Here is a 13,218-nt window from a genome sequence, read left to right on the forward strand (position 1 = left end):
ATGTAATTAAGCGGACATGGACATGTCGTCAAGATGACCAGATCATGCCTTGGTATCTGACAGAATTAGGACTAGTGTCTCTAAGTTATCACTTGATGCTTTACCGTAAGTTTACAAAAATATGCCTTCGAGTTGTCGTTCTTCTTCGATCAAATAGGTGTGAAACTGAGGTTGCCAAATAACGTTATGTGTATGGGTTCATAGGTTATCAACATGTGATGGCTGGTAAAATAATTCAATTTACAAAGCTGAATGTGTCGTCTAAGTAATTCATTTAAAACTTTATTTTCACATTAAACATTTGCAAAAAAATGGTATTCCTAGCATTGTCGGTTTGTGTCACCTAAGATGGGGGTCATAGAAAAACCAAATAATTTTTGCAATTATTATTTTAAAACACACTCCTAAATACTGTACATTACAAACACTTAACCCGCCACCAACCCTTATCAAACAGAGACATATATAATTGATAACATCTCGTAAGCAAATTGACAGATGACAAACTGCTGAAATTACCATTTTACAAAAAGGAGGAACATTTTTTATTAATCTTCAAGGTTTCCATGCATATAGGAGAATCGTAAACAAAATAATTAACTAATGACTAGTTAATTATTCATATTCCACAATGTCTTCTTACCTGAATAAGGTAAGGAAAAAATCACCACTAAGATACAATAACCTTACAGTATTTCAAATTTTGAAACTATAAAAACTAGAAATGATATTTTGTCGTTTTTATGCTATGATATGATATATCTATCCTACTTTGTATATATCATTAACTGGATATGCATTTCCTAATTATTATTCGTCCCAATGAATCAAATAAGGTGAAGATCGTGATCCCGATACGAACATTGTACTGTTGTTAAATACACACCTACCATCAATAATGTACAATGACGACCATACATCATCTCACTTCCATCTTCCATTTTACGTTCAGACTGACTGTACATGCAGTCTGTCAATCTCATGCTCATTGAAATTTATGTTTACGTTTGTAGGTAGTGTTCTATGTTAAAGTGGACCGGATATTAGCTCAAGCTCTGGACGCTTTCTTTTATCCACTAGTGTCCTGGAAACAGGGCTCTCGTATTCCACCTACATTGTCCGCCATGTTGTTTCGAAATCCAGCGAACGTTTTCATTATTGTGGTACGTATGTATTTTATAATAAGTGTTAATTGTTTACCTACCTGACGTTTATTGTCATGTTTGTACTGACGATGATACCTAAATAACATGTAAATAATTCTTTGTAATAATTTGTCATTTATCATTCAAAATAATTTTTGTTTACAGTATAACTCAAAAACATGTCTGAGTTGACGTCGCACCATATTTATGTAATACTGCCTGTCATATTTTGTAGGTGTGCTGTTGTGTATTTAAAGTTTCAATTTCTCAAGAAGTGTTGCTCGAGGAAGGTATGTAACTATGATTTATGCTATGTCATCCCCGCCATGATCAATGTTTTGAACTAAATCTGTTAGATGGTAGATAGATATAATCTTCCCCATCGTGCACTCCTAATGCTATTTGATAAATGCCTTGATGAAACATTTTAGTGAAGCATGCATAAAACAATTTTTAGAAACGATAAAATCTTGACGAAACCCGCCTGTTTTCAATGGACACTGCTCGATGACATATCATACCACCTGTATAAGGTCTAAAATAGACTAGGAGTGATGTCTTGTTGACAGCTAACATATGTTCGTCAATATAATATTTGGCAATTAAAAATCGAAATTGACATACCATCCATTTACATGGTTCAGGCAGGCTAACTTATGTACAGACATATATAGGGTTCTGATGTGATCAAAGTAAATGGTTCCATTGCGGAACGTAATGCATGATATTTAGCGTTGCCTAAACAAATATATTTGTTCCATTATGTATGCAGATTTCTTGATGGATTGAGTATAAGTATGTTTTACAAATTAAGTGAGCGTTAAAAATTGTTCGAGTCCATACAGGCATATTCAAAGACATTTTCAAATTGTATACCATATAACCTGTTATTTCCGAAGGTCAAATTTTCTCGATCATAGCAACGTCCCGAGAGATAGCGACAATATTACACATGCGAAAATAGCCGACAATATGGTATCTTATAGAAGGGTAACGCCATGCATGAACCATAAATAATCGCTTTCAAAATTAACGTGTATGTCGTTCATCATGCCAAAATTATGGCATGGAAATTACTTAGATACAACCGACACAAACAATAATTCATGGACAACAATTGTTAGATACTATTGTGTAATAAAAACGAACTTCATAATAAATAATATTCATATGAAGAGGTTTTTGATTTACGCAAAATTAAAATTACATTAGAAATGTTATAAGATTACGCATGGTAATTTCTGCATGTGTCATTAATCTATGAGGAAGTTTGAACCTGTTTGATGTATATGAATCACCAGACGTTAACTTTTCCTTATTAACATATCATGCGCGCTGTGTGGCTGATGTATGCACGATGATTTCTTACAAATTGGCATACATGTATTGATTGTAACAATCCTAGTATTAATGGATTTTTTTCTTAAAGGCCCACTAATTTTCCGCAACAAAACATAAAGTTTTTTAAAGCCAGCAATGACATAAGTCAATGTCTATTGATGGCCTTATACACCAAATACAAATACATGTAAATGTAAGATCCCCTCTATAATCTTTGTTAACAGTGAAAATTAATTTCGCTATTTTGCCGTCTGGCGTAGTCAACTAACGTGCGGTAAATATGACGACGGCAGGGAACATCAGATAACCCGCGTTATAAGAATTGATATTATATCTATATTAATTAATTTGTTCAGAATGTGATGATACGTGTAATATTAACGGTAACGTAATAACTTCTGCAACTCTACAAAAGTATCAATCTCGTTTTACATTCTCTTTTAAAAATTAAAAGCCGTTTCGGAAAGGTAGTGGGCCTTTAAAAGTCATCATACTTGTACCCAACGGTTATTTCTAACATAAACCTAAATTGTGCTATAATTCATAAGAATAATTCATGATCTTAGTTATATTTATATATTGAGTAAATATTTTATGATACCTGTCTAGTGGTACATCTTTTTATAATTTGTAACGAATGTCTCTGATTTGGCTGATCAGTGAAACTAAATTAACCGGCCATACCTTACACAATGTGTACTAATGCATTATTATAAGACTATTTCATATGTGGATATGAAGGATAGGGATATTCTACCCGAGGGTCACAAAATGTAGTAAAACCCGAGGCTTGCCGAGGGTTTTGCAACATTTTGTGATCCCGAGAGTAGAATATCCCTATCCTTCATATCCACTTATGAAAGAGTATTTTTCTTTCATATCTCGACGTATAATAATTTTCTTTCATACCTCGACGTATAATATCCCCGCCATTAAAAACAAATAAGAAGAAATTCACGGTTGAAAGTAAATTTTTCATACATGAAAGATTACGCGATATTTTCATAAAAAAATCCGTTGTTTGCATCTTTTATAGTAAAACCAGTCAAGTTTGTGTAAAAAATGTTTTTAAAATTTTACCGAGGAAATAGAAATTTTGTTGACGCCGTAACGTCACGAGGCTTTATTGCATGGGTAGCCATGCAATACAGACTCAGGCGGCATGAGTGTATTGCCCTAGACCAGCCAGTATTACAACCGAAGGTATGAAAGAAATTTATATATGCCCCTATAGAGTCAACGGTAGGGGAGTTGCGTTCAAATAAGCGTAATCGCAATGATGTATGTATACAAACGCAGTACATATTCGGACTACTTCTAGTTGACGCCTCGATAAGATATTGCGTCATCAGTTGACGGAAATAAACAAAAAAGAGTTTTCATTAGGTCCAATTAAATATGTATTTGACATCAAAACAAAAGATGTGTTCAAGCATTGTAACGGTAATAAACAACAAAATGAATCGCTGTTCGGGGCTTCAACCGGGGGACTTTCCTCGGAAATATTCGGGAAATTCCATAGTTACATCATTACGTCAGTATGTGTGTATGGTCAATCATCTTGCCTAAATATACTATGAAGAATTTAGTCTATATAGCGTTCCGATACATACATGACTAATTTTTAGCAGCTTAACGGTTATACCATCAATAGGCTTTAGCACAGAAACTTTCCTCGGTTGAAAATCAAATATGGCGTATGACCGCATCGCTACCCTGACAACGATACATACCGGTAGGTGTTCCGCCTTTGTTATCTGAATTTGTATTCGTAATAGACATTATTGATTATGGTAAATTAAAAAAAAATATTTTAAAAAATAATTGAAATCTGTCATTGTTATATTTCAAACCAAACTGCAGCTATAACATTCAACAATCGGAACTATATCTTCCGTCATCCTGACTACCGTAGTTACCCAGCTTAGCAACTAACATAGTTCTAAATTTGATCACGAACATGTAAAAATAGACTTATTTATGTAAATATATAGATTGAACCGTGTTTTGATTGCGTTGAAGGTAGTATGAACTCAATAGAATACAGATATCTCATTGCGTTCATTACACCTTTAACGCAATCTCTATATAATTGTTGGTGGACTTTGCTCCATATTCATTTTAAAAAAAATCTATTCATAAATTAAAATATCATCATTATATATATTATTATATATATATATATATATGTCATAACTAAGCGAAAAAATTGACATCTTCTTGATCCCTTACTGTGAAAATTCACACATAAAACCTTACAATTCGACTTTCAATAATTCAAGTATACCCCTTGTTTTTTGTTTATTCACTGTAATGTGCGTGGTAGACGTTTTAATGGGCCCAATCTTCGGTCTGGTAATCAAAATAAAAACTTGATAATACGTAGGAGGGGAAGTAACGCCAACAACTAAGGGACATAGATCATTATGAACAAGAGAAATCAAAGATAATTAGAGGTGATCTGTCCCTTTATCATGACACAAAAAGGACCAACAAAGTTAATATCAAGGACCATCCTTGACATACAAATTTTATTTGTATATTTTGTGGTTTGGTGAAGGGATAGATCAAGTGTTGTTCACACTATTGGAATTACTACTTTATATTTACATTTTCATTATAGTTCAACTATGTAAGCGCAGTTGGCAGTGATACATACTATGAACTTTAACCGCTTATGATGGCATCATTATAATTGTGACGTCACAATTGTCGTGCCATCGATCACGGAAAACGGCTGTTCAAATAGCTGTTCCATCCTTGACGATAACGAATGATTAATTCACTATAGATGCAAAATTTTTGGTATTTCAAAATAAAATTGTAGCCAAATGTAAATATAAGCATTGAACGTCTTTAAGTTGGCATTCATAGCCAATATGAATGACAACTGGACAGAGGCAAATTCCATGAAGCGCGCTAGCTAAATGTTAAAGCAGACATTTAAACAAAAACCCTTACATTACAGCCCTACAGCTATCAGAGTTCCGGCGTCTACTGTCGTATCCCATAAGTCCAAGAGGTTATGATTTCCCTAACGTCACAGGTCCGTCATCTGTAGAAGCCAGGATAGCAATCCTGGGAGCAGACCCGGCCGGTATCCACATGGCGTATAAACTCAAGGTTTGTTGGTCCATAGGTCAATGAAACCAGGTGTCAATACCACGAAACGGCTAGGCCCAAGCATTGATGACGTAAGATTTGAATGATATAAACAAAATAAAATGATATCATTTTACAAAAATGTTTGTGTTTGTATCAACCCCAACTTTAATTTTCCTCACACAACATGACAAGTTCTTTCAACAGATGTTCATTTGTTTGTTTCGGTAGGTTTATACTTTATGTCTCAGCATTGCAGTTTATCAAGTTTATCACAGAGGACTGCTTAACCTGTGTTTGGTGCAAACAGATATCACGAGTTCATTTGTGGGTTAGGGTGACGTTTTCCCACGGTGCAAAGGCAGAATTCTTGTTTATTCGATAATATTATATATACATGTATGTGCACTACGCAGCATCTCAGCCCTGTCACATTATACATATAATAACGATAAAAAATAACGAGGCATCAAAAAGGATAAAAAAAAAAGAATAGAAGTGGTTCATGTTCTTTGATAGTTAAGACGTTTGTTACTATGTTTTATAGAAACTGGGCTTCACTAACGTTGTGATTTTGGAGACTACAGACCACATTGGTGGGGAAACCCTGACTGTCCACCATAGAGGGGTAAGGCATGAACTCGGGATAGGTCATTTCCGGGTCGAGAATGCTGACTTCCTGTCAATCATTGAGGACTTCCGGATGGGTCCAGTCCAGCCTTTGGGAGGATTCTCCCTGTGGCCGGACAGTGAACGTAGGTATTGCATGCAGTTAGCAGTGTAGTGTAATTCAAACTACAACTACCTCAAAGTAGTGTATCTTTATTCGATTCCAATATTATATATTACAACATCATATACCAAAAATCATGCGATAAACGTAATACTATAAACAATAAGATATTATGGATAAATTACCACGCATTCCTTTTCGATTTTTATTACAAATTATTATTAGGAGTTATTACTACGGGCGTATATCTAAAGGAGGTAGCATATCACGACCGTATCATATCAAGTCCTAAACTGTCGAAAAAAATTAACCAATAAGACATTATTTAATCTGCATTACATTAAAAAGATGTTTAGCATTCTAATGTTACGTAAACATGTTAATTAACTGATTCTTTTTTATCTATATTCTGTATGTTGCAATACCCTGTTTCAGGTCCAGATGATATTTTGCGATATCTACTGATTGATGCCAGCCATAGGACGAATATATCTAACCCTGTCGTTACCCTAAGTCTACTGTCAGACGCCATTCTCAGGTACATCAGCGTCCACAGAGATATATTCGGTGACTACGAAGGAGTACTAATGCGGCGTCCAAATACAAATGAAATGCTGAGGATAAACGGTACAATTCAGGATTTCTTGACGAGTAACGACTTTGAGATATTAGAGGCATTATTTCGCGTGTTATTTACCGCGGAGGGATACGGACGTCTGGATAAAACTGCGGCGTTGTATGGCCTGATGTTTGTAACGCCTAAACGACTTTTCAGATTGATAGAGTCACTAGTTGATCCAACAAACATGGGGGATAAATATGTTCTCGAGCGAGGCTTTTCACAGCTATGGTCAGAAATCGTCAGCAAAGCTAATCTTCATTTAAGACTCAACCAGAATATTTCTTTCATTATACGAACTCCTGATAATGTCAATATTTACTATAATAACACGGAGGATACAAACACTATGGAAACGTATGACTTCCTTATGATTGCGAAGGATATGAGTAAAATCCTGGGGATTCTGGATACCTCATGGATCGAACGCCAAATCTTTAGTCATCTTACGCCATCATTTATGACGTCATCACTTATTGATACCAACTTTGGGAAGCGCGGACCTATGCCGAGAGCATACTATATGTATAACACAAAATCAGGAGCAGACCACTCTGTGTTGTATCATGAAGATTCGTACAGCATTTTAAACAACATTGGGGGACCAAAATACAGTAGCGGAGTAATACCAGGAGGTCACGATGGCGAACTGTACCAATCCATTGTTGTTCGACAACATGGGGACTCATTCCCGTCGAATGAAGACATAAACACGGGATTTTTGAATCATGCAAATTTATATGAAATAACACACGGGTTAGTTCAAGCAAGAAGGACATGGAACTTTTTCCCACGATTTAATCCCACAGATGTTTCGACAGGCGTTTTATGGGACATCTTTACACTCCAAGGACACAAAAATACTTGGTATTTAGGCTCATCTGTCTGTTTTGATTCGCTGAGCAGTGTCGTAGATTACAATAATCTTGTTCTTCAGTACTTCAAAAATAATGTTAAAAGATCTTAGTATTACTCAGGGTAGACTTTGCTGTTTCTTTAGAACTGGTTAAAATCACCTTACTGATTCGATCTCTAGTTGTTTTTTTTATATCTAACCAATGTATTGCAAAAAATACGATCTAACAATAATGGTAATAATAATTCAGAATCTGTTAAAGTAATGTATGTACAAATATAGCAGAGGAGTGAAATAGTACGTTTGTAGTATTCAAATAGTTAAATTCAATATTTACCTTTGAAAACGGGATCATATAATACATATGTATGATTTCAGGGAATCTCTTATGACACAATATTAATAATTCTGTATTAAAATCCTATAAAATCTTTAAATAAACTAAATCACTCATTAGTAAAACATTATTTGTAGTGATTAAATAATTTGAAAGGGATTGTACATCAAGCCAGTGTCGGTTCAAGTATCACATATGCTTGTTATACATGTATATATACATACACGTTGTTGTCATAATTTCAGTTTAAGCTTTATTATGCAAAGTTTAACAATTCCTTTCCTTTATCATGTAATGTATAATGTAAAGATGTATGCATGTTTGCCCATGGGTCGTCAGGCCCACGAAATAAAAAAAATCTTGTGAACTTGTGACTAAATCTTTTAAATCACCGCCTGAACTACAACGAATTTTTGTGTGACCTTACTTGGATATTAATATAAAGTCAAAGGGTACAAAACCTGTCTAACCGGTTACCATTTCAGCATTGAACATTATCTCTTGTCTACAGCACCTGGTCCACTATCATTATATAACAGGGGGCATTACCACCAAGGCTTTGGAAAATTATACTATTTTCAAAAATCTTTTATCTTCACACGAAAGATATATGCCTTCCATCGTCAGCTATAATGACATTATTGAGGTTGCAATAGCAAAATTCAATTAATCATTCTGTAGGTATTGTATTGCATAAGTTTTCGTTTGTTAGTAAACTAAGTTTTGTTGAAACACAGGGAATATTATTACAGATATTCATTCATTCACTTTCGAAACACAGGGAATATTATTACAGATATTCATTCATTCACTTTCGAGACAATCAGGTTTTAAAGCAATGGCCCGACAAGATATTGATTATATACCGGTGACGAGCAATGCTTTCCCGTTCGTAATATTAGGTTTAAATTGTTTCGTGGCTTTAATCTGCTTGAAGTGGTGTCTTCGTACACTGAATAAAATGAAGTAATTTGGGTAATTCATTTTGGGCTTTTTAATTATTTCATGGGTAGAAATATTCTTGTCAAGATCAAGAAACAAATAATGTGTAAAATGAATATTGTTGTTTTATTTATGAATCCATGGCAACCTTGGAAACAACGAACGTTTCTATATAGCAACATTGAAATGCTTTACAATATAACTGACAATATAATTGACTATATAATAACCCTCTGCATAAAGGGCACCTGTCTATAAAGGGCAATATTGTTTTGTTACCGCAGTGTCCTTTTAGACAGGTTTGACTTATGTTACTGCTTTAAATGGCGATTTTGTTTCTATATTGATATTCTATTATTGATCTGATTATTTTTTTTGTTATTGTTTGAGAAGTCGTAACACTGTTTACAAGGTTCCACCTGTTGTTATCTAAAATGTGTCGTTTGTTTTCATTATCTATTCATAGTCTAAGAACACGTTGACATTTAGAAACGACATTTGGTGTCTCTCTTTACCTAAAACGTCACTGATATGTGTGGCCTTATTTGTGATGTTTACTAATATAATCCGAGATGTCATTTATAACGTTTATATAAATAATGAATACTCTAAATGGATATGATGAAGTGACGCGTCAAACTAGTGAGGGCAACATGTCGGTCATAGCGGGGCATCATGTGACCGTCACGTGATAATTATCAGTATGGACAGATGTGGTTTTCAAGTATCATCAACGAGTGTAATTCCGATAATACTGTGTGTCTTCAATATACAATGCAATACAATAACATGAACACAATATACTGATTACTTGCAATAATTTACATAAAGACGTAAATAAGTAATTTCTACATTTTGGATAAAAAAATGTTGAATTCGATGGACAAATGTATATGGTATATTGTTATTGTCAATTTCCCGTCATAAGAGGCATCTTTGTAATAATAATTCAATTAATTGATATCATTTTTATGTCTATGTTTTTCCATGTATTTACCTATATTTTTTTTACAGTTTAGGTCCTATCAAGGCGACCATGTAACTTAAGGATCTATTCATATAATTTGATATTGTTATCGATGATGAGATCAGTATTAAATCATCGCTTACTATTCAGATGATACATATTTGTGGTTTAAGTATAAACATCTTGTTATTTATGGTTATTTTGTTTGATTTATAATTGATAGGTGTTTGTCCTATTTTTAGTATATGCTTTATTCATTTTGCACTAGTTGCGGTCATTTAAGGCGCGCTTAATGAAATTTTACATAATTTATGCTAATGATAATGGATTATGTTACATATCTGGACGGTTTGGTTACACTGTTGGAGACATAGCATGTACAATTCATTAATTGGAATATGATTAACAATGCTCATTATACACTTAATTAAAATATCTGTTTTAGAATATTCGAAATCTGGTTATCACGAATTGTCACAGACCGATTGAAAGTATGCTACTCGCGGTTACGGTTTTAAAATAGGGAATATCAAATATAATATATCCAAATCAAGACGAAAAGTGGCATAACATATTTAAGCCTAACTGTCCAATGATATTGTCCAAGATGTATTATCAGAAACAACGTCATAATAATAACAATTGGAATATGATTATCATTTAAATTGTATTTTTAATAGGTACTATACTTTTGTAATTAATAATTGGAGAAAGCATATTAAAAATGACACTTCCTGTCCATTATAACAAATAAATCGATTTGAGTAGTTTTTGTGTTCGACATGCTATTGATAATATACCAATATAAATTAACTAGCTGAACCCGAACGTAAGGTTAAATATTCATTTAATATGTTTCCAACTGATTTTTTATTGGAGTTTACAGCAACGAAGATTTCGACCAGGGTTTGAATGTCAATTTAAGTCGACTTGTCTGTGGAGGTTTACTATTCAGAACCATTTGGATGTAGTTTCCTTTTCCTGTTTACACTAGCGTGTTTATGTTTGTCTTTACATTTCTACAGGTTTGAATTAGAATTGAATTAATTGTATTACATTGATCTTTCTTTTTTTTGGATTAAATACAGCAGTCAGTATTTCATAAACAAGAAAAACGGATGTCTAATTGCATTCTTTTAAAAAACGGAGAAATGAATTTATGAGACAGAGGTTATTTAGAGCTACAAAATCATATATAGTCTACAGACAGCATTGAAAAGATGGGCGTAATAAATTCTGACGGATGTATGTGTTTTTTGCTTTATAAACAATATGTGTCATATATAACACATTGTTTACGTTTAAGCGATGTTGTCATATGCACTAATTAAATATATAACCCGACCATAATTTTAACTAAAGCATAGAGCTTGTTGATGAGTAATCCATTCCAATGGATGCCCATTTCGCATGTTTTTGTTTAATAAATAGTATCAGTCTTACACAGTTTGTTTACATTTCTCTGTTCTCCTATGCGTTGTTTGAATGCTCGTAAAGTATAACGGGCCATCAGAGGTCAAGTGGTAAATATGTCCCGATAAAACTTACCACAAGCCCCCTACCTCAGGATCGTTAAATTGAATTTCAGGCGGTTTTTATCGGACTTTCCGGTTTTCCTTCACCTTCTTAAAGACCAAAACCTTTGAACCAGTCAAACATAAACAATCCAAATATAACAAATGTTGATGATGATATAGAGAACGCTTATTCTTCTCTACCACTCCTCCTTTCTCTTTTTAGGAGTTTTTATGTAAGCATATCAAAACTTCGTCTTTACTTTATGTAATTGGATGGTGTTTATAGAAGGTATTTTACTGGCATAGACAAAGTCTCAATGTGATAAATATACAATGTCTGTACGTCAACAGAGCTACAAGGAACATTAATAATCAGAAAACCTACCACTCATTACAATATGTTATCTAAAGGTATGAGGACTAGGTCAAGTTATCTTTCGTCAATTTGCATAATTTATGAAATTAAAAAGTTGTTGATGATTCTGTTGAAAACTACGATCATGGCGGTTTACAATATCCTAACAGTTCTTGTTCTTTACGATGACACAATTAGCGTGTTGAAACTTTATTAATAAATGCAACATATAAATCGATTCTAAGTAATAAGGTCGTTTGTCATCCTAGGATTATAGCATTAGATTACTTTCTCCGTAGCCCATATTAGGTAATCTACGAGTTTGTTTTATACTTTTGTTTTCATCTTGCCATGCATTTAGCAACTGTTTTAACCTTCACTCTGCCAACATCCACGCTATGGTTTGTTATTGCAGTTTCTGTGATGTACACTAAAGCGATCGTGAATAGCCATACTGTTTGCTAATCGTCGTGATATCCAAATACGTCACCATGCATTCATACGGGGTTTTTTTAATTAATGATTTGACTTTAACGTCGATTGTAGATCTCCATCTATCACAAGACGATATAGTTCTCGGTTCTCAGAGAATATATCATATGGTACAGTGATGTCAGTATTAATATATTACTGAGTGATCCGAAGTAGTGTTGTTGTGTGTGTTGCAGTAAGCCCGCCTATATGAAATGGTAACTCATTATATGATTTACATTGCGAGTATTTATCCGATGTTGTTATGTAAGATAGTGTAAACCAATGTATTTTCAAAGGAATTTATATCCCATTACCATGGCTACCTACTAACAACTAAATGAAATACACCGCCTAAACTCATTCCACGTAGATGGGTCGAGTCTATTGTCTTGCATACTAAATTCTATTTATTTAATGACATTTCTTATTTTTTGTCATTCATTTTGTGTCTGTAAATTAAGTTGGAAATACAAATCAATAATGGTACATGTAATGGTGACGCTTTTAAGTCACTATTTATATTCTAAGGTTATTTTGTACCTAATCCTCACGATGTTTGTCTGCTGCGAATGCGTAAATTCCAATCGCACGTGAAAATTTGTAGGTTTACAATAGTGTATCGACATTAAGTGATACCTACCTCAGATGCATGGGCCATGTAATCTGCTGTGTTCTCCATAAGGAGTCTGTATCCGTTCGCTGTACTGTGCGTGTTTGTAAACTTGTTATGATAGTTGTAACATGTAGAATGTTAGTTGTAACATGTAGAATGTTAGTTGTAACATGTAGAATGTTAGTTGTAACATGTAGAATGTTAGTTGTAACATGAA

General features: G+C 33.8%; 1 protein-coding gene across 1 annotated transcript; it reads left to right on the forward strand.

The window, feature by feature from the left end:
* Nucleotides 1-1,011: 1,011 nt before the first annotated feature.
* On the forward strand, nt 1,012-8,553 carry LOC138308156 (uncharacterized). The gene is made up of 5 exons (XM_069249094.1): nt 1,012-1,163; nt 1,381-1,435; nt 5,455-5,609; nt 6,136-6,343; nt 6,757-8,553. The coding sequence occupies exons 1-5, from the start codon at nt 1,125-1,127 to the stop codon at nt 7,905-7,907; spliced, it is 1,608 nt and encodes a 535-aa protein (XP_069105195.1). The 5' UTR covers nt 1,012-1,124; the 3' UTR covers nt 7,908-8,553.
* Nucleotides 8,554-13,218: the final 4,665 nt, after the last annotated feature.

Source organism: Argopecten irradians, chromosome 14, assembly GCF_041381155.1.
Source record: "Argopecten irradians isolate NY chromosome 14, Ai_NY, whole genome shotgun sequence".
Taxonomy (NCBI): domain Eukaryota; kingdom Metazoa; phylum Mollusca; class Bivalvia; order Pectinida; family Pectinidae; genus Argopecten; species Argopecten irradians.

What these genes read in the sequence shown, in the direction of transcription:
- LOC138308156 (XM_069249094.1), top strand. Translation starts at nt 1,125, where the DNA reads ATGTTGTTTCGAAATCCAGCGAACGTTTTCATTATTGTG. An exon ending in CGAACGTTTTCATTATTGTG is followed by an intron (nt 1,164 to 1,380) that starts GTACGTATGTAT and finishes CATATTTTGTAG; the next exon opens with GTGTGCTGTTGTGTATTTAA. An exon ending in CCTGTGGCCGGACAGTGAAC is followed by an intron (nt 6,344 to 6,756) that starts GTAGGTATTGCA and finishes ACCCTGTTTCAG; the next exon opens with GTCCAGATGATATTTTGCGA.